The sequence below is a fragment of the Pan paniscus genome, chromosome 7 (assembly GCF_029289425.2).
Source record: "Pan paniscus chromosome 7, NHGRI_mPanPan1-v2.0_pri, whole genome shotgun sequence".
Taxonomy (NCBI): Eukaryota; Metazoa; Chordata; class Mammalia; order Primates; family Hominidae; genus Pan; species Pan paniscus.
Window position 1 is genome coordinate 97557181 of NC_073256.2, and position 23007 is coordinate 97580187.

The 23007-nt window shown below is 35.5% G+C and overlaps 1 protein-coding gene across 4 annotated transcripts in view; it reads right to left on the minus strand.

Annotated features, from left to right (window-relative positions):
- SNX16 (sorting nexin 16) overlaps nt 1–23007 on the minus strand; it is a 46864-nt gene that overhangs the window by 18878 nt on the left and 4979 nt on the right. Inside the window, exons 2-6 of one of the 4 annotated variants that reach the window (XM_055116689.2) lie at nt 21737–21777; nt 21378–21621; nt 21151–21290; nt 10968–11054; nt 5307–5455 (exon numbers count right to left, since the gene is read on the minus strand). In XM_055116689.2, coding sequence (XP_054972664.2) covers nt 5307–5455; nt 10968–11054; nt 21151–21290; nt 21378–21525 — 524 coding nt within the window. In that variant the 5' untranslated portion in view covers nt 21526–21621; nt 21737–21777. Of the gene's footprint in view, nt 1–5306; nt 5456–10967; nt 11055–21150; nt 21622–21736; nt 21778–23007 lie in introns of all 4 variants that reach the window. The other 3 variants (XM_008956652.4, XM_034966279.3, XM_003831259.5) reach the window with 3 other exon arrangements.

The following is a 23007-nucleotide window of genomic DNA, read 5'->3' on the forward strand; positions in this document are numbered from 1 at the left end:
AGACCTAACTTGTCATCTAATCAAACATATCCCATTTAATAATTCCCTCTTTGATACCACTGATAGTTATCTACTCTCTTCAAATAGTTAAGATGAAGAGAAATCTACTTTTTCAAAAGGCAGAACATTTTTATATTGGACAGCTTGAAATGACAAGTAACTTTTTAAAATCTGAGCTGATAGTACCTTCCTCTAACTTCTTGCTGTTATTCCTATTTTATATGTTAGCCTTGCTATTCAAAATGAGGTTATTAGACCAGCCAGTATCAGCATCACCTAGAAACCTGTTAGAAATGCAAAATCTTCCCCTCACGCTTGCTGAATCAGGGTCAGCATTAACAAATCCCAGGTGATTCACAGGCACATTACAGTTGGAGAAGCACTACTCTTAAATATACATGATCAATCCTTCCTTCCAAAAACAATCTTTCAAATCTTTCAAGTACGTAAAGATGGCTATCATATCTCCCAAGTAGTTTTTTAAAAGAATATTCTCATTTATTTCAATAGTTCTGTCATATTAATGTTTGGATACTATTTTCTTTTCTTTAAAGCCATGAACTGCTATTAATCCAGATCCATCCTGAACTTTAAAAAAATAGATGTAGAATTAAAAATACTGAATTTTCATACTGAACCCCTTACAGATAAATGATAGTGTGAAGACAAATACATAACTTTAACTTTTGAATTTCGAAAAATTAAAAAGAAAAAAATGGCATGTAAGATACATGTGAAGTACTTCTAAAAATGGAGAATGGTAAAATATTTGCTGTGCTGATTAATGACATAATAATTTAAAAGTAGTTCAAGACACTGTAAAACAAATAGCTATATTTTAACTAAGACTGTGCAATGTAAGACTATATTCACCTTGATAAACTGACTTGCATGTTGTTCCTGGTACAAGACCTGTACCTTCTTGCTTCTGCATTTTGATTATGATATTTCCTATCATTTGCAAAGTCCTTCTTCATCTTTCCTTGCTGGGCCAATGATCACTAATTCTTTAAAGTGCAGTTCAACTATCACCCTCTGCGAAACCTTTTCTAATTTTCCTAGTCAAAAGTTCTCTTTTCCACCTTTAAAAGAGATCTAACTATCCATTATGATTTCTGTATGTCTTCTTTCTATTCAGTTTTTTTAAACAGGATGAGTATCTAACTCATTTTTATATAGTCAAAGCATCTTTTAAATAGTAAGCTCTAAATAAATATTTATTGAACAGATAAAATCTCTAATAAATCTGTTTATGATGTAAATATTAATGTTTTTATCTGCATCCTTACTTTGAACTTTCTAAATAAATCTGAAAACAACATTCTTTTAAAATATTCAAATCAATAGTCCTTAACATCCATTCAATTCGTATTTTCTTCCATTTCTGCTTTGTTAAGAGTTGGAGAATATGTAGCATTAAGGGCTGCCCATTGTGTAATGGTAAGGGCTTAGCCAAGAGGAAGGTTAAGAATTAACCTTGTTGTAAGGTGCTAAGGATACAAAAAGTGAAAGAACAATTAATAAACAATTAATATGAATGTATAAACAATATCAAATAATTATTTGGCCAGCTAAAGATACTAAGCTTTTTCTATGTTGCCATTCCAACTGTACCAGAATGCTAACAGGCATCCCAGCAGGTAATATGCAACTAATTGATGTTTTTATGTAGTGATTCTTACAAGCAGTTTTATGTTTTCATAAAGAAATGTTGAGATTTTGTCTTTTTTCCTTTTCTCCCTTAGGAGGGATTTCCCCCCCTTCCTTTTTAATTGTAAAAAATGAGACAATCTTCTTTCACTCTTCTCCTACCTTGGTGGATACAATCAAGCTTTTGTCTGATGAACTACCTTATGCTCCAACTACTATTTGAATTTAGATTGCAGAGATAGTTAAAATCTTGGCTGTGCAGTACAACAGTAGTACTGATGGCAGAATCAGTGCAATAATTTAGTCTGTGATACATTTAGAATTAGGTATGTATTTCATAGAAGGAACAGTACTGAGGGATGACAAGATATAATCTCAAAAAATGTAGGAAAGTACTGTGCTAGTTTTTAATGGATCAACCATCAATTCATAAATATTTGGCAACCTCAGACTTTCTATATACTTTCTAATTATTTGTTTCTGACTCATATCCATCTTCCTACCCATAATCTTAAGCATTCCAGGCTCCCCAAATCCCATTCTCAGTACTGCTTGACCATTGCAAACAGCACTGATCTCCCCGCTTCTTTGAGTTCTTGTTACTTTTATAAAATGTATCATACCAAGTAGCAATTCAAAAATGTCATTATTTTGTTCAAACAGGAGCCTAATTTCTCTAAATGAATTTTAAAACCAGTGAGTATATATCCCCTCTTTTATACCCTTTAACACAGGGCAAATGCATAAGATTTGCTCTGTATGAATAACCCTTCCTCCTCTTCTCTGACTCACATTTTAAGCAATATGTTATTAAGAAGTCTCTTACATTGTGAAACAAAAAATGCTACCCATCATCTATAAAAAAGATAGTGGGTACCAAGGCACAAGTACCCTGCTTTTAATTGAATTGAGGTTATCTTCCTGCATTCCCTAAATGCCTGATAATATATGACAAAGGCAGGTAGGCAAACAAATGCAAGGCATACTAGATTCTTTCATGCAAGATTTCTTAGAACCTTTAATCCTCTAGGGATATCAAATGAAACCTTTCCCCAACTTATTTGGCTAAGAAACCTTTCTTTGCCTAAAATGCCTATTTATGAATTGACCAAGACCATTACCACTGTTCTGAGCTATGCAGCTTTAGAAATGACAGGATCTCAAATGGCCCTAGTAATCTCTACTTTAGCAACTAAGATCTATTATCAGTATTTTAAAAATAGAGAATTCATTTATAGAATACATTTGATTTTAATTCACCACAATATTTTAAATACAGAGACATAAAGGTTTACTGAACAAGGGACAAGAGAAAAGGGGAGAGGATATGTCGACTTCTTGGTGGTAGTACAAGTCCTCTTTTATGGTATGCTATTAAACATATTTTCTTCCAAGGCTTTCTCTATAATTTTGGTGTTTACTGGTTTTTATTCCTGCTTTGTGTGTCTGAATTAACACTAATCTTTTCTCTTTTTTCTTTTGAGATGTAATATATACATATAAAGTGGGGAGCACTAATGTTTTCACCACGTAGACCACATAATCGCTAACTCTGTCACATTGGCTTCAATTTTTTTTTTCTAATACACAGTATATCAGTGAATATCAATAGTTATATCATTCACTCAAGAAGTACTTATTGAGAACCAACTATGTTAGCGCTGTGCTAAACATTAGATTGGATGGTGAATAAAATAGCCACATGACCTGTTGTTAAACATCTACAATCAATCTGGTGGGAGAAAGACAAATATTGACAGACATAATTATAAGCTGAAATGCTATGAAAGTGAAGTACCAATTAGCCTTTCTCAACTGAGATTCCAAGAGAGAACTGACCCCTACTGATAATGATTTAAGTGATTGTCTCAATTCTATTGAGACTGGCACATAGCTAGTATCATCTTAGAATATAGGAAATAAGTTAATTCATTACCTATGGGTGATGAACGGTGTCTTAAAGCATCAGAGCCAGTTGAGAAGGGATGGTACAGACTCTGGGATAGAGAACTGACCTAGTGTTTGGTGGTGGTGGTAGTGGTGGTGAGTGGTCAGTCAGGAGGCCAGTTACCTAACGAAGTGCAGTTTGTGTTGAAAACTGAAGGATGGGTAAGGTACGAGGTCAGGGTTGGATGGCGTAGTAGTGTGAAAGGCTGCCTTTTCAGGAAATAGCATATTTGAAGGCTCTGAGAAACAAGGAGCAAGCTGATTTTGGAGAATTAAAAGAAGACCAATATGGCAAATGTACAGAGAAGGGGAGGTGGGCAGGAATAACAAAACCCAAGGTTGGAAAGAAGGCAGGCAGGCAGGGACCAGAAAGAATAAGTCAAACTGCATCACAAAGATCACTGTGGCTCTACTGGGCTATAGTAGTAAGAGGGGAGGAGGAAGACCAGTGAGAAAGCATCTACAGTAATTAAGGTGAGAGATACGTGCTTGGACTAGGGTAGTGATGGCAGGGATGGAGAGAAGTAGACAGACTTGAGTGGTACTTGCAAGGGAAATGTTAAGGGTAGTGAAGGATGTGTTAAAGATGACTCACAGGTTCTGGGTAGATGATGCTGCTGCAAATTGGAGAAAAAAAGTCTGCATACTAAACTTTCAAATATGTTTTAGGTTTGACGTAATTTTGAGATATCTGAAGATGTCGAGGAGACAACTGCATATATCAATCTGGAGTAGAAAGAATGGGTTTGGCTTGTAGTTCCTTCATTAAGAGAAAAATAAGGGAGGATGGGCAGAGACCTTGAGAAGCCATCAGGCTTATGTGGCACACACTGAAAAGCAAGATGTATATATATATATATATATATGTATATGTGTATATATATATATATATACACATATGTGTGTGTATATCTATCTATATATATATATCACGTGTGTGTCATGCAGGAAAAAAATTGATACATGCAAAGGTTGAGAAAAAGAGGTAGAAAAAATTAGATAGAATGGTTTTCTTAATTTGTTTTCCATCCTCATGTGAAAAACTGCCCAAGACAGTTACAGGCCCAAGTTATCTATAAGCTATTGCTACACTGTAAATGCTTTCTTTTTTTTTCAAAGTAGTTTTAATTTATCTGATAACATAAGTTCCAAAATTAGATACTCAGCTGATATTGAACCACTAAGCAATTTTCTTGTAAATATATTCTGAAGCAAAAAACCCACATAGATCTGTTCTTTTCCTTTTTTAATGCTGTTTGGTATTTTCACTCTACCTTCTATGTAAATTAAGCCAATTTCACAATTTTAATATTTTTGCACTACTTTGGAGAAATATAAAGAATATTACCCTTACAATTACATAGTATCATATTAACCAAAATTTTACTAATATGTAAGTGGTTTTGTTTAAGTCATTGCTAAAATACAAAATACTAAAAGTTTACCTTTGGGTGGTTTAGTACATGGTACACTGGATTTTTCACTTTACTGACTATTTAAAATAAGCTTTGATAAAAATGAAATGTCAAATAAAGTCCTTATTGAAAGAAAGCAAGCAAATCTCTTGTAGTACTTTGTTAAAGAAGACAAGTAATTATACTCCAACCCTGTATTTTTGTGCTTAAATAACTATGATCATAGATTTATTCTTTAATTTACGCCAGTTATTGGAATGCTTTTATAATCTCTTATTTCAATTCGTTACATACCAGTTAGCAATGTCCTTGTGAGCTACTAAATTTTGAAGAAACGCTTGTAATCCTAATTGTCTGTCTTCTAAAAAGTCAGCATTGTAATTATCTTTAAACCAGCGTTTTGGAGGAAGTGCTAGTCGAAAACCTGGAAACATCTCTTTTAACTGAAAAAGAAGAAAAGAGTAAATACAATGTTTAACTCAAGCACTATCAATTCTACAAAATCTATCCTGTTGACTACATGAAATTATTCATGAAATAAGTTTAAAATAAAAGAATTAAATTCAGTTAAGCTTTTTATGCCTTGTTTTCTTGTTTTCTACCAGCTGTGTATACAGAAGAGTTCCAGTCTTTCCACATCCTTGCCAGAACTTGGCATTGTCCATCTTTTGAATGTTAACCATTTTAGTGGGGGTGTAGAACCATTTCATTCTGGCTATAATTTGCATTTCTTTGCTGACAAATGAAGTTGAATATCTTCTCATCTGCTTATTTGCATTTGAGTATCTTCAATGGTGAATTATGTATTAAATTTTTTAGCACCTTCCCTTTAAAAAAATTAGGTTGCCTAAGTTATAAGAGTTCTTTATATATTTCAGATACAAGTCCTTTGTCAGATACATGCATTACAAATATTTTCTCCCAACTTGGCCTGACTTTTCAATTTAACAGTCTTAACAGAGCAGATTTTTTTTAATTTTAATGTTATTTAATTCATCCATTGTTTCTTTTATGGTTTATGCTTTTTTTCAGATCATAAAAAAAGTTTGCTTACTCCAAGGCTGTAAAGATTTTCTTCTATGTGTCTTTCCTAAAAGTTTAGTTTTAACTTTTATATTTTGGTTATGACCTATTTTATACATTTGGCTTAAATTTTACTTTCTCAGGGAAGACTTTCCCAACCCTGTAAACTAAGTGAAGTCTTCCCTTCTACATTCTGTTCAAGTTACCACAACTGTGTAACAAATTACCTAAAATCTCAGTGATACAAGATAACCATTTATTAATATTAAGCTCACAGATTTTTTAGGTCAATAATTCATATGAGGTACAGTAAGGATGATATATCTCTATTATGCAATGAATTCAGGCCTCAGCTGAAAGACTTGAAGGCTGGGTGCTGGAACTGTCTGAAGTTCACTCACTTACATCTATAGTGGATGATGCTGGCTGCTGGCTGAGGACTTTGCCAAGGTTGTCAGCCATAAGCCTAACACTGGCCTCTCCAGGTGTCTTGGACTTTTCTTGCAGCATGGAGGCTGGCTTCAAAAGGGAGCATTCCAAGAAAGCAAGCCAGAATAAAACTGTGCACTTCTTGTAATCTAGGCTTAAAACTCACACAGCATTATTTCCACTGACCTCTATTGGGTTGAGTAGTCGCAAGACCATCCAGGTTCAAGGGGAGGGGAAATGTATTCTATCTCTTGATGGGCAGTGGCAAGATTCAGGAAGAGCATATGGGACTAAAGATACTGCTGTGGCCACTTTTAGAAAAGACAAACTGACACACATTGTCAAATCATGAATTTATTTCTTTAATGACATCATTCACAATGTAAACAGCACATTTAATTTAGGCTGTCTTAGTAGACCAGTGATTCTAAACTCTGGCTGCACATTAGAATCACCCAGGAGTTTTAAAAGATATTAATGATTGTTTCCCATCTCTGATAGATTAGGATTTAATTAGTTGAAATGAGGCCTGGGCATTGTAATTTTAAAAAGCTTTCCAGCGGAATCCAAAGTGTAATTAAGATTGAGAACCATTTTACTACACTACAATTATTATGCATGCCTTAGTCATAGTTGCATCTTTAATGTCTAGCATAGTGCCTGCTACATAACAAGCAGTCAACAATATATGTTCAATAAATGAATGACTGAAATGAATCCGTGTATGTTTGCATTTCTATAAATATAAAATGAATATCACAACTACAAAGGAAAAATGCACTGCATAAAATAGTGGAAAAATGGTAAATTATAACATTCTGTCTATATTTCTATAAACGTGAAGATAAAATAAATAAGGCAAAAACTAGAGAGTAACTTAGATAACTAAAACCTTAATTTGATTTCAAGATGTAATTAGATATTTATGGCCTTGGAGCTTTGATATTTAATGTATCTGGACAGAAAATTAAATAACAAAAGACATGAGGGAAATGAAAATAGGCTTTTTATTAATTTTAAGCTTTATAATTTAAATTATAAAAACCATTTACAATTTAAATGGTTAGATTTTTTTTTTCCCTTAAAAAATTGTCCACAGAAAAGAAGGAGTTGTCCCACAATTGGGTAATTCAAGAAGAGGAAGATAAGGGATAGAGAAAATAAGATCCAACAAAGGAGAGAAATGAAAAAAAATTGCCAGAAAGACAGTGAAAGGCAATCTCAGGATGCCACTTATGAAGCTCATATGGAGGGCAGATCAGTTTAGGAGACAGCAGCGTGACTCAAGAGACAGACATGTGGAAGAATATCACTGAACTTCTTTTTAATGTGAGGACTGAATGCCTGGTTGCATCTGCCACAGATTTTTTATATGAACCTGGAATGTCTTGACAATGAGTTGGTAAGGTCCTGCTCTCTCTCTCCCTATGCTCTGCTGCCTGGAAGCAACTGAGAACAGTAATTTTACCTCACAGAAATGTTCAGCTTTGTCCTACTGCTGTAACCTGGAAGTAGAAATATTGAGCTTCAATTTTAAATAGAATTTAGAAAAAAACTCACTTCTCATGGCCATATTTCTACAATCAATGCATCTCCCAGTCCACCCTAAAACCCCGCCTGGTTGCCCCAACTCTGATAAGCCCTGTGCATTCCAGAATTTGCTCATGACTTTGTCCTCTGACTTCCTCAGCAGAGGCTCTTATCACTCCCAGAGAAGTTGAAGTCAGACCATAACCCAGGAAATAAAAATAAAACAAAAAGAAAATATTAATGTTCTATATAAATGTTCTCTTTCTAAGCAGTGTTATTTTAGCACGTTCAATAATTTTTGTATCGCCAATTAGCTATTTGTACTTCACAACTATATAACTGGGAAATGTAAATTCCTTAAAGTTAGAATCACATCTGTATAGTTTCTACGTAAGAGTAACTCCAAATTCCTAGCACAATGCTGAACTCTATCTACTCATTTCATAAATACTTCATGATTGATTTTATAAAATGAAAAATCCTAAGCTTTTATTTTTTACAATTATATCAATGATAACTACAATTTAAACTGTGTGTCTCTTAGTGTTTGACATACTTTTTAAAAATATTGCCAGTAAAAGCAACTGATGGGTAGAGCTCTTTCTGGTACCTATAACACCAACATAAACACTTATTAATTTTAAATGCCCATCTTGGAGGATCAAGGAGATATTTACTAAATTTAAATTAAACTCCTATCATCTTTTTTTTAAAAGATTTATCTAAATTTCAGCTTGCCTAAGAAAATACTTCAGCAATAAAGATGAAATCTAAAGAGATAATAGGAAGTAAACACTAAATAACAGTGTAGTCTGAAAAGAAAAATAATGGATTTTTTTTATAAAGGATTAAATAGGTCTACAATGAAACTGTTTGAAATTAGTCTGCATGATCAAAATTGTAATAATTTCATTAAAAACTAAGTATTCCACTTAACTATCACGTAACTTCATGAATTGCTTTTATCTTTTGGCTTGTTTAGTCATTTAAAAAAATTAACAGAAGTACAGAATTATAGATTTTAAATTCATCAGTATAATATACGAAGCTCAGGAACAGTAAATAAAATTCATATATAATTGTAGGTATACATTAGAAATAACACTTTATTTTGGCATATTACAAGAAAGCATCTTAACCAAATCTTAAAATGGATAAAATAATTTAGCATCCCATATTTTACCTTTTCATTTAAACTGAGGTTTTTACAGTGGCAGAAAAATTTGGCAGCTAAATAACTACAAAGTTACATGGGTTTCCCATCACCAAACACTATAAAAATATACTAACTTTAAAGCTTCAAGGAGTCCAAAGAAGGAGGAAAGGAAAAGTCACAAATGGGAGAGAACAGGACCAGTACAGCTTTCTTATTAAACACCTGTCAAAATTGGAGAGTAATTTCTGCATGTTCTAAGATCATCTTACTTGGCCTCTCAGAAGCATAATGAACTGCTTGCTTCTTTTAGATAAATGATTTTTCTCTTGGCTTCCAAAATATCACACCCTCTGCCTCCTGCCCCATCTAAATTTCCTCTAGCTCTGGGGACAAGGCAGCTCTTCTTTTGCTATTATATTCTAATAATAATTTACTTAATTCTTCACTTTTAGAAATTTAGGTTGCTTCCAACTTTTAACTACTAAAAGCAAAGTAAAACACAGATAAACAAAACAATATACAAAACACTGTGGTAAGTGCCCTTAAAGCTAAATATTTCCCATGTTTATGACTACTTATATATGATAAATCCTAGAAATGTGATTATTATGTTAAATTATGCAAAACTTTTGGGTATCCCCTAGGAAGATTCATACTTCCAACGCTGGGTATTATCATTTAAATATCTGTCAGCTTGACAGGTGAAAAAGAGTGTCTTAGTTTCCTTTTCTTGGAGTATCTGTGATATTAAGTGTTTTCCAGGTTTATTGATCATTTACGTTTCTTCTGTGAATTATCCTGCTCATACTGTTTGTTGCATTTTTTACTTTGGGGTTCACTTTCCTAATTTAGTTTTAAGGGTTCTTAATACACTGAGGTTTATTATTCTTCTGTTTTGTATGCACAGTAGACAGAATTCTAGATGGTCCATGATCTTTGCCTCTGGTGTTACTTCTGTGATTTTATTATGTTACATAGAAAAAGGATTTTGCAGCTGTAATTAAGGTTACTAATCAATTGACCTTAAGCTAAGATTATCTGGGTGAGCCTTATCTTACCACCTGATCCCTTTAGACTGTTTTCTCTAGCTGGTGGCAGAGGAGAAAGTCAAAGAGCTTCAAAGTACAGGAAGAACTTGGCTCACTGTTGCTGGCTTTGAAGATGGAGGGGCTATGTACAAGGACTGGAGAGCAGTCTCTATGAAGTATGAATGATTTCTGGCTGACAATCAGCCAGGAAACAGAAAATTTGGCCCTACAACTTCAAGAAACTAAATTCTGCCAACAACCTGAATAAGCTTGGAAGGTAATTCTCCTCCAGAGCCTCCAGATAAGTGCCCAGCCCAGCTAACAGCTTGATTTTGACTTTGCTTGATGCTAAGCAAGGAACCCAGCTGAACCCACCCACACCACTAAATAATAAACAGGTGTTATTTTAAGCAACAAAGTTTGTGGTAATTTATTATGCAGTAATAGGAAACTAATACAATATGTTAAATATGTTTTTGTTCATTATCTTATAGACATATATAATTTTATAATAATTCAAAAGATCTTATACACATCTTTTTCAGACTCACAAGATAATTATTTATATTTCTGTTGGCAATTTTAAAGTTTCATATTTTTATGCTAAAAATTTTTATTTTTAAAATTTTTAATAAAAATTTTTATTTTAAAAATTTATTTAAAAAATTAATTTTCTTATGAACTAGAATGAATTTGACTCAATTAACAAAGGAAAAATATAACAGAAGTAAGGGAAACAGAAAACAATTCAAAACTGAAATGTTAGTTTGGATTTATTATAGTACTTACTTTGTCATTAAGCCTAGAGAAATCAGTGTATCTTCTGAAAACTACCCAGCTTTCTTCTGGGGTTTTCTTTACTAGTATTTTATATACCTATGCACAGGAAGAAAAACAGACAGAGAGAAAAATATAAAGGTAAAGATATTTAAAAACTCAAGCCAAATATTTTTAAAAATTTTACTTGATAACCCAGACTATAACAATTATTATGTAAAAAATATCAAAAATCATTTAAATTATCAAAAGTACAAATAATCAATGCAGGCACCAAAAGCCAGATTTTTTCCTTAGGAAATATAACAGATTTGAGACAAAACGCTTTTTCTGTGCACACTAACAATAAACTCATCAGCTTCCAAAACATGATTTATGTCAATATATTCTAAAATTGATTAAAAAATTATACTTGAAGAAGCTATGAAAAATAGCCACTTTTGTTCTACACAATTTTTAAACTTAATAACTATCAAGCAAAGTTTTCAAATAAGTTCAATGTTTTTATTGCCAAGAATAAAATATGGAAGTCCTAGCCAAAGCAATCAGGCAAGATATAAATAAAAAGCATCCAAATAGGGAAAGAAGAAGTCAAACTATGTGATTCTATGCCTAGAAAATCCTAAAAACTCTGCCAAAAGGCTCTGGGAACTGATAAAGGACTTCAGTAAAATTTCAGGATATAAAATCAATGTTTAAAAATGAATAGTATTTCCATACACCCATAACATTCAAGCTGAGAGCCAAATCAAGAATGCAATCCCATTTACAGTAGTTACACACGCAAAAAAACCACCTAGGCATACATCTAATCATGGAGAGGAAAGATCTCTACAGGGAGAACTACAAAACATTGCTGAAAGAAATCACAGGGCCGGGTGTGGTGGCTGACACCTGTAATCCCAGCATTTTGGGAGGCCGAGGTGGGCGGATCATGGGGGTCAGGAGATCGAGACCATCCTGGCTAACACAGTGCAACCCCATCTCTACTAAAATACAAAAAAAATTAGCCGGGCACGGTGGCGGGCGCCTGTAGTCCCAGTTACTTGGGAAGCTGAGGCAGGAGAATGGCATGAACCCAGGAGGCGGAGCTTGCAGTGAGCTGACATTGCACCACTGTACTCCAGCCTGGGTGACGACAGAGCAAGACTCCGTCTAGGGGGTAAAAAAAAAAAAAAAAAAAAAAAAAGAAATCACAGATAACACAAAGAAACAGAAGAACATTCCATGCTCATGGATTGGAAGAATCAATATCATTAAAATGGCCACACTGCCCAAAGCAGTCTATAGATTCAATGGTATTCCTATCAAACTACCAACATCATTCTCCAAAGAATTAGAAAAAAACTACTCTAAAATCCACATGGCACCAAAAAAGAGCTGAAATAGCCAAAGCAATCCTAAGTGAAATGAACAAAGCCAGAGGCATCACACTACCTGACTTCAAATTATATTATAAGGCTACAATAACCAAAACAGCATGGTACTGGTACAAATACAGACATATAAACCAATGGAAGAGAATAAAGAACCCAGAAATAAAACTGCACACCTACAGCCATCTGATCTCTGACAAAGTTGACAAAAATAAGCATAGGGAAACGATCCCCTGTTCAATAAGCAGGGCTTGGATAACTGGCTAGCTATATGCAGAAAAATGAAGCTGGAGCTCTATCTTTCACTATATACAAAAATTAACTCAAGATGGATTAAAGATTTAAAGGTAAGGCCACAAACTATAAGAGTCCCAGAAGAAAACCTACGAAACACCATTCTGGACATCGGCCTTGGGAAAGAATTTATGACTAAGTTCTCAAAAGCAACTGCAACAAAAACAAAACTTGATGTGAGACCTAATTAAAATAAAGTTTCTGCACAGTAAAAGAAACTATCAATGGAATAAAGAGACAACCTACAGAATGGGAGAAAATATTTGTAAACTATGCATCTGGCAAAGGTCTAATATCCAGAATCCATAAGGAACGTAAACAATTCAAGGCTAGGTGCAGTGGCTCATGCCTGTATCTCAGCTCTTTGGGAGGCTGAGGTGGGCAGATCACTTGAGGTCAGGGGTTTGAGACCAACCTGGTCAACATGGTATGGTGAAACCCCGCCTCTACTAAAAATACAAAAATTAGCCAGATGTGGTGGTGGGTGCCTGTAATCCCAGCTACTCGGGAGGCTGAGATGGGAGAATTGCTTGAACCTGGGAGGCAGAGGTTGCAGTGAGCCAAGATCACACCACTGCACTCTAGCGAGTGACAGAGTGAGACTCCGTCAAAAAAAAAAAAAAAGGAACTTAAACAATTCAACAAATAACCCCATTAAAAGTAGGCAAAATACATGAACAGATACTTCTTAAAAGAAGACATACAAGCAGCTAAGAAACATAAAAAAAATGCTCAACAACACTATTCATCAGAAAAATGTAAATCAAAACCACAATGAGATACCATCTCACAGAAGTCAGAATGGCTATCAGTCATTATCATGACAGATGCTGGTGATGTTATGGAGAAAAGAGAACACTTATATATTGCTGGTAGAACTGTAACTTAATTCAGCAACTGTGGAAAGCAGTTTGGAGATTTCTCAAAGAACTTAAAACAGAACTCCCATTTGACACAGCAATCCCATTCCTGGGTATATATCCAAAAGAAAATAAATTGTTCTACCAAAAAGACATATGCACTTACATGTTCATTGCACAAACTACTCACAATGGCAAAGACATGGAATCATCCTAGCTGTCCATCAAGGATAGATTTGATAAGGAAAATGTGGTACAGATACACCATGGAATACTATGTAGCCATAAAAAAGAATCAAATCATGTCCTTTGCAGCAACATGTATAGAGGTACAGGCCATTATCCTAAGTGAATTAATGCAGGAACAGAAAACCAAATACCTAATGTTCTCACTTATAAGTGGGAGGTAAACATTGGGAACTCATGGACATAAAGATAGCAACAATAGACACTGGGGACTCCTAGTGGAGAAGGATGAAGGGGGGAAGGAGTTGAAAAACTGTTGGGTACTATGCTCACTACTTGGGTGATGGGTTCATTAGTATCCTGCAATATACCTATGTAACAAACCTGCACATGTATCCTTTGAATCTAAAATGAAAGTTGAAATTATTGTAAAATAGGGCAAAATATAAGCTTGAAATACCAAAAAACCCCAACTGAATAAAATTTACATTTTTGTAATTATGTACAATTATGTAGGCTACTGAATAGAAAAACTTGGTTGAAGCAAGTCAATGTGTGTCAATTTTTAAAAGCGCCTAAGGAAAAAGTGGATTCTATTTTTTATAAGTATGCTTTTAGAATGTATTGAGAAAGTGTTATTTATGATAGAATCTCAGAGAAGCATCTAGTAGTTTTGATACGGTATTTTGCACTAAGCTACATACAGGCACATACGAGATACTCAATAAATATTTGCTGAATAAGAAACTCTCTTTAAAAAAGTAACTTCTTTTCTGGACATTTGCTGTGCAATAATTTTCAACTGCAGCTCTAGAGCTGCACTTTTGGTCACACATGGCAATTGAGCACTCAATGTGTGACTAGTCAAAATTGAGATGTGTGTAGTGTGCAACATATACACTGAATTTCAAAGATTTAATGTGAAAAAAGATGTAAACAGCTTTTATTAAAATGGTCTAATACTAACTACATGTTAAAATGATAATATTTTGGACATATTAGGTTGAATAAGATATATTAATAAAATAATTTCACCTATTTCTTTTGTTTTTTTTTTTAATGTGGCTCCTAAGAAATTTAAAATTACAGATGTGATTCACAATTACTGCTCACATTATACTTCTATTGGACAGTGCTGCCCTAAAGACCATTCATTAGTTAGGGACTATAGATTATCCTTACCCTTTTATTTTTCTCCCATACAAACTTCTCTTTCAGCTAGAGAATAAGGAGGAGTTAAGGATAAATCCTTTAGCTTTGAAGTTAAAAAAAAAAAAAAAGCAATTTATCTTTGTAACATCTAAGGGTGGGAAACAAGGTTACTCGGATACTCTTTAAAGTCAGCAGAAGGTCCTGATCTAAAAAAGTTGCAATGGGAATAGAAAAGAAATTCTTTTTAGGAGTCACTCATTAAAAGAAGACAGAAGTCGACTTTAAAACTTTTGAGTATGAATGACTGATACAGGATAAAAGTGCACTTCATATAATAATTAGGAATATCTACAAATAATACATACTGACTTTATTTTCTTGTCTTAGAAAATGAACTCCCCCTTCTAAATAAGCTACTCTCCACTGTGGCCACTGAATACCCCTGTTTCTCTAGCAAGATAAAATACGACTTTTGTGTTCTATCTCTTCTAGAAAGTGCTTTCTACTTGTTTAAGTAGTGCTTTCAATGAAAACTTTATGAACAGTACTGATCATTCCCTTCTCTATATTCCAATAACTGTTGTTGTTTCTACTCTTTATTTGAAGTTTCATATGTATTTCCTTGTACTGTTTTTAATGTAGTTGTTTTTGAATTATAAAATATATACAAAAAGTGTGCAATTCATAAGCGTACAACTTGACAAATTTCACAAAATGAACACACCTAAAGTACTATGAGTGTATTAGTCCATTTCATGCTGCTGAGAGACATACCTGAGACTGGGCAATTTACAAAAGAAAGAGGTTTACTGGACTTACAGTTCCATGTGGCTAGGGAGGCCTTATAATCATGGTGGAAAGTGAAGGCACATCTCACATGGCAGCAGACAAAAGAAGAGAGCTTGTGCAAGGAGATTCCCATTTTTAAAACCATCAGATATCATGAGACTTACCCACTGTCACAAGAACAGCATGGGAAAGACCTGCCCCCATTGTTCAATTACCTCCCACTGGGTCCCTCCCACAACATGTGGGAATTCAAGATGAGATTTGGGTGGGGACACATTCAAACCATATCATTCCACCCCTGGCCCCTCCCAAATCTCATGTCCTCACATTTCAAAACTAATAGTGCCTTCCAGACAGTCCCCCAAAGACTTAACTCATTTCAGCATTAACTCAAAAGTCCACAGTCCAAATTCTTATACGAGACAAGAAGTCCCTTCCGCCTATGAGCCTATAAAATCAAAAGCAAGCTAGTTACTTACAAGATACAATGAGGGTACAGGCATTGGGTAAACACAAGCATCCCAAATGGGAGAAATTGGCTAAAACAAAGGGGCTACAGGCCCAATGCAAGTCTGAAATCCAGCAGGGTAGTCAAATCTTAAAGCTCCAAAATACTTTCCTTTGACTCCATGTCTAGTTCATGTTTGAGTCCTGCTCATGCAAGAGGTGGGCTCCCATAGCCTTGGGCAGCTCCGCCCCTGGGGCTTTGCAGGATATAGCCCTCCTCCTTCCTGGCTGCTTTTATGAGCCGTGGCTTTTCCAGGTGCATGGTGCAAGCTGTTGGTGGATCTACCTTTCTAGGACCTGGAGGATGATGGCCCTCCTCTCACAGCTCCACTAGACAGTGCCCCAGTAGGGACTCTGTATGGGGCTCTGACCCCACATTTCCCTTCCACACAGCCCTAGCAGCCGTTTTCCATGAGGGCCCTGCCCCTACAGCAAACTTCTGCCTGAGCATCCAGGCATTTCCATACATCATCTGAAATCTAGGCAGAGGTTCCCAAACCTCAATTCTTGACTTCTGTGCACTCACAGGCTCAACACTATGTGGCAGCTGCCAAGGCTTGGGGATTACACCCTCTGAAGTCACAGCCTGAGCTCTATGTTGGCCCCTATCAGCCATGGCTGGAGCGGCTGGGATGCAGGGCACCAAGCCTCTAGGCTGCACACAGCACAGGGACCCTGGGCCCAGTCCACAAAACCACCTTTTCCTCCTACGCCTTTGGGCTTGTGATGGGAGGGGCTGCCATGAAGACCTCTCATATGCCCTGGAGACATCTTCCCCATTGTCTTGGGGATTAACATTGGGTTCCTTATTACTTATGCAAATTTCTACAGCCAGCTTGAATTTCTCCTCAGAAAATGGGATTTTACTTTCTATTGCACTGTCAGGCTGCAAATTTTCCAAACTTTTATGCTGTGCTTCCCTTATAAAACTGAATGCCTTTAGTAGCACCCAAGTCACCTCTTGAATGCTTTGCTGCTTAGAAATTTCTTCCACCAGATACCCTAAATCATCCCTCTCAAGTTCAAAGTTCCAGAAATCTCTAGGGCAGGGGCAAAATGCCGCCAATCTCTTTGCTAAACCTAACAATAATTACCTTTTCTCCATTTCCCAACAAGTTCCTCATCTCCAACTAAGACTACCTCAGCCTGGACTGTAGAAAGAGGTTTATTTGACTTACAGTTCCACATGGCTGGGAGGCCTCACAATCATGATGGAAGGTGAAAGGCAAGTCTCACATGCTGGCAGACAAGAGAGGACAGCTTGTGCAGGAAGACTCCCGCTTTTAAAACCATCAGATCTTGTGAGACTTATTCACTATCACGAGAACAGTATGGGAAAGACCTGCCCCAATGATTGCCCCTTGCCCCTCATCTGAGACAAGGCAAGTCCCTTTTGCCTATCAGCTTGTAAAATCAAAAGCAAGTTAGCTATACTTCCTAATTACCTCCCACCAGGTCCCTCCCACAACACATGGGAATTAAATGAGATTTAGGTGGGGACACAGCCAAACCATATCAGTGAGCAAGAAACGAAACATTACCAATCAAAGAGGTCCGTGGCATGCTTCTTTCCCAATTCTACTCACTACCCATCCTAGTCAATTTTTGTCTTTAAACATCCCTTTTTAAAGACTAGACACTTTATATATTATCAGATCAACAGTGAGTCCTAATACTTTTTTCAGTTATGAGAGCAATTCAAAAGAATATATCTAGAAAAAATTATTTTACAAACCTAAGATTCTCAAGTTTGTATCTCCAGCTTATACCTCTCCCTTAAACTCAGCTTATATGTATACACACACATTACATATGTATGTGTACACATTAACACATGTAACATCTCCATTTCAATGTTGAACAGACATATCAAATCTAGCATGTCTAAAAACAAATTTTGATCATCCCTCAAAACCTGTCATTTAATTAAATGGCAGCCATATTCTTCCCATTGTTTAGGCCAGAACTTTTGAAGTCACCTTTGACCTCTCTTTCTCCCACACTCCACTTCCAAATCATTAGGAAATATTGCCGGTTCTACTTTTAAAACAAATCCAGAACCTGATCACTTCTCAGGACCTCCTCCACCACCCCAGTCCACACTACCATCATGTTTCCCTTGGATTACTAAAAGAACCTACTAACTGCTTCCTGCTTTGACTGTCCCCCATCTCGACCAAACCAGTCTCAATTCAGTAGCCAGAATGAACTTTTTAAAACATTGTCAGATCACATGACTCTTCTTTTAAAAACCTTTTAAAAGATTCTCATCTCATGCAGAGTAAAATCCAAAGTCTTCACAGTGCCTCCTTCCCTATGTGATCTGTGTGCCACACTTCCCTGCCTGTCATCTCATTCCCTACACCTCCCACAGCTTACTCTGCTGTCAGCCACAAGGATCTTTGTAGTTGTCCCATCTGTGTTGAAAACACATTCTCATGGCTCATTCCCTGTTAGCACTAACATCTTTTTGTGAGGCCATGACTGACAGTGCTATTTAAATCCCAACCCCAGATTTGGGGAAACTCCCTGTCTTCCTTCTCTGTTTTATTTCTCTCTATAGTGCTTATCACCATGTGACATATCAGGCGTCTTATTATTTACTTACTTATCATGCTTTCATTCAAATTGCTGTACCACTATTACCCAGAACAGTGCCTGAGGCATAATAGATAATTTAAAAAATGTTGAGTTAATAAATAAATGAATATGACTAATTTCATATCTGTCATTTACTTCCTCCTCTCCAGTCTCTTGAAATGCTTTACATAACACCACCTTGTATTTGGCCAAATACTTGCATCTTCACACATATCATCTGTCTTAGTCTGTTAGGTCTGTTATAACAAAATACCATAAATTTGGTAGCTTGTAAACAAAGAAATTTATTTCTCAAAGTTCTAAAGTCTGAGAAGTCCAAGATCAAGACAGTAACAGATTTGGTATCTGGAGAGGGCCTACTTTCTGGTTTATAGATGGTGCCTTATAGCTATGTCCTCAGATGTGTAAAGGACAAAAAGCTCTCTGGGGCCTCTTTTTAAGGGTCCTAATCCTATTTATGGGGGCTCTGCTCCCATGACCTACTGGCTTCCAAAAGCTCCATCTCTTAATACCATCACCTTGAAGGTTAGGTTTCAACATATGAATTTTGAAGGAACGCACATTCAGACCATAGTATCAACTCAATAAATGCCTATTTCTTAATTCAGGAAATTGGCCATCAGTTTATATTTTCTAAAAATTTTCTAAAAAGAGAGAGAGAGACAGAGTTCCCTGAAGATTTCCTATATCACAGTCTTATGATAATTTTAAAGACTGCCTCTTCATAAATTATCTCAACAATTTTTCCTTGGAGGTCCTCCCATCCTGTCATAAATTTACAGCATGAAACATTGAAGTAAACATTAAACTTTACTAAAAGAACAAAGTCTTACCAAAAAAGTAAACCTTTTGAGTTAATAAGTGAGTTGAGCAAGGTTGCTGGATATGTAAACATAAAAGGACAAATTATATAAAATAGCAGTAAATAGAAAACAAAAATAGATGTCTCTCACAAGAACATCAAACAACATCCATATCCTGAAATAAATCTAACCAACAGATGTAAGAACCCTGCACCAAAAACAACAAAACATTACTAGAAAAAAATGACTTAAGTAAATGGATTAGGTTCATAGATTTGAAAACTCAGTAAAGATGTCAGTTCTCCCCAGATTAATCTATAGATCTAACAAAATCTCAATGCAAAGGGTGAAGAATAGCCAAGGCCATCCTGAAGAAAAAAGCTAAAGTACATACACTGTTACATATCAAGACCTATTATAAGACTTTACTAATTAAGATAGTGTGAAATTAGTAAAGGATGAAAAAATAGAACACAGAAGCAGACCCATGCATTTATGGTCACATGATTTATGACACAGACAACACTGAAAATGAAGAGGAGAGAGAGTGGTCTTTCAAATAAAAGCCTGATTAATTGGTCCCATCTGGAAAAAAAAAAAAAAAAAAAGACTTGACCCTCACCTCCCACCATGGACAAAAATCAATTCTGGTGGTTTATGAATCTAAATGTGAAAGGTCCAACAATAAAGATTTTAGAAGAAAACATAGGACAGTATCTTTGTAGCCTTGGAGTAGGCAAAGATTTCAAAAAGTGCTAGCCATTAAAAAAAGTAATAAATCAAGCCAAATTAAAATTAAGAACTTTTGTTTATCAAATGTATTATTAAGGAATTGAAAAGGCAAACCACAGAGTGAGAGGATAGTCATAATACATGTATCTGAAAAAAAAATTATATCCAAAGTGCACAGAAAACTACAAATCAAAAGGGAGACTTCCCAAAAGAAAAATGAACAAAAATCATGCACAGATATTTCACAAGAGAATATCCAAACAGCCAAAAAAATTTTAAATTCAATTAGTCATTAAGAAAATTCAAATTAAAACCACAACCAATGTGATATTACTCTGTACCCATGAGAACAGCTGAAATGATAAAAATGTTAAAATATCACATGTTAGGAAGCTATGGATCAACTGGAACTCTTATATGCTGCTTTTAGGAGTATAAATCAGTACAACCATTCTGAAACACTATTCACCAATATCTTTTAAAGCTGGGCATGTAATTTGGCAAGGCTAAAGAAAAGAGACCAGATGCAAAAAGAGTATATAATTCCATTTAGATAAAGTACAAAAATAGGCAAAATTAATCTAGGCTATACAAAAGTATTGGGTGAATGGGTCCTGACTGGCAGAGAACCTAGAGCATTTAAGACTCTAGTAACGTTCTTTTCCTTGATTTATGTGCTATTAATAGTTACATAGGTGTGTCTGGTTTGTGAAAATTTATTAAGGTAAAGCAAAAGTTTACTACAACATGATAGAATTCAGTGGTGTAAAAACCATTAGAATTTCATATTCAAGAAATTATAAGTACAAGTTTACATTAATTTAACACTGGTTTAAACACAGAGATTAGCCAATCTTTCACTTTGTAGTGGTATACAGCAGAAGTCAATACTTACAGTAAATTTAGCTCTTTCTTCCATCACTTCATAACCCAGTATAGTAGGTGTAGATGGTCTATCTTCCCAATTCACTGTTTCCGGATTTTGTTCTTCAGCGTCTCTTGGTCTAGTAGAATACTCAATGGAAGAAGCTGCACCTGTAAATTTAGTCCTAATGAGGGGACTGCTACAGACAGATGAAGTATTATCCATTTGATCAGGAACACTTGTCTGTTTAAAATTACCCATATTTGAGTCTTCTAACTGGCCCTTAGAAGAGTTTGAGCTTGTTGAGACACTGCCAAAAGAAGAACTTCTTTGATTTCTGTTTGTTGTAAAACTGGAAGCAGAGTTTCCTATGGGCATAGGAACTGGGACATAAGGAGTTGCCATCTTCTTTTGGCTTTTCCAACAAGCTTGCACACTGTTGAGTCCACTTAGAGAACAACTAATATGCAATCCATTATTTTCTTCTTAGGAATTCACTATCTAAAAATGAAAAGGACATATTAAAAGGTTAGTCTTTAATGTGCAGCAGGATTCAAAAGAAAAGTATTCTTTTCAATTTTATGACACTATTATTTTATTTGGAATGAAAACATACCTCAAACCCCTTCTTTTAATCCCAGTTGTCTTTAAGGACTCCTATTTGCAAGATAGAGAGAGCAAAACTACTTCACACTCTTTTTCCTTGACTCCATGTTACATGTTATCCCTTTTCCCCCTACTTTATTCCCTTGTGAAGTATTTCTGTAAAGTTCATTTTAACCTGATTTCATGTATGTAAAAGTTGGTAGGAGAAAGATTGGTAAAGACCCTTCTGAAGCTTTATTCCATGCTTATCATCTTGACAGTACTACATTCAGTACAAGAGAGAAAAAAGAAAGGGAAGAAAACTATTTACATTACCTCTGGATTTAATCAGAAAGGGAGGAAATCTATTCACATTACCTTTCAATTTAATTAGTGAAACTATAAAGATTTACACAGAGTAGTAACAATGAACCAGATGCTTTGATGCTACATAGTATAATTCTATAGAACCCAGGATTAAAAATACACACTTGGTCAAGTTACTCAAATAAAACCCAGTGAACATTGAACTTATATGCAACAAAATTAAATAGTGAAAATTGTAACCGTTCTTCACAGCTTACAGGTCATCACTAATTCTGCTCTACGATAAACTGAGGGTATTTAAATCTTTATAACTTACACTCAAGAATCTGTTATCAAACGGACCAGTATATCTTGTGTCAGAATAGTATCATAACACAAAGAAGAAATGGTTTACTATTACTTTGTTAAATAATAAACTCATAAGAAACTGTAACAACTACAGACCAACAAAATGACAAGACTACACACAACAATAACTGCCCAACTTTTCATACGAAACTCTACTGGTGGGAAAGGTAAGAAAAGAGTCACCTGGACTTGGAAAGATGCTGAAATAAGATTTTTAACTCTGGGCTGGGCGCTGTGGCTCACGCCTGTAATCCCAGCACTTTGGGAGGACGAAGCGGGTGGATCGCCTGAGGTCAGGAGTTCGAGGCTAGCCTGGCCAACATGGTGAAACCCCGTCTCTACTAAAAATACAAAAATTAGCCGGGCATGGTGGCGCAGGCCTATAATCCCAGCTACTTGGGAGGCTGAGGCAGGAGAATCGCTTGAACCCGGGAGGCGGAGGTTGCAGTTTGCCGAGATCGTGCCATTGCACTCCAGCCTGGGCTACAAGAGGGAAACTCCGTCTCAAAAAAAAAAAAAAAAAAAGATTTTTAACTCAAGTGGCTCTCGGCAACATTTCCCCATTATCAGAGATTCATGAAACTTTAGCTGCTGATTCACCGCTCCTCGGTTCCGCCTGACGGCCTC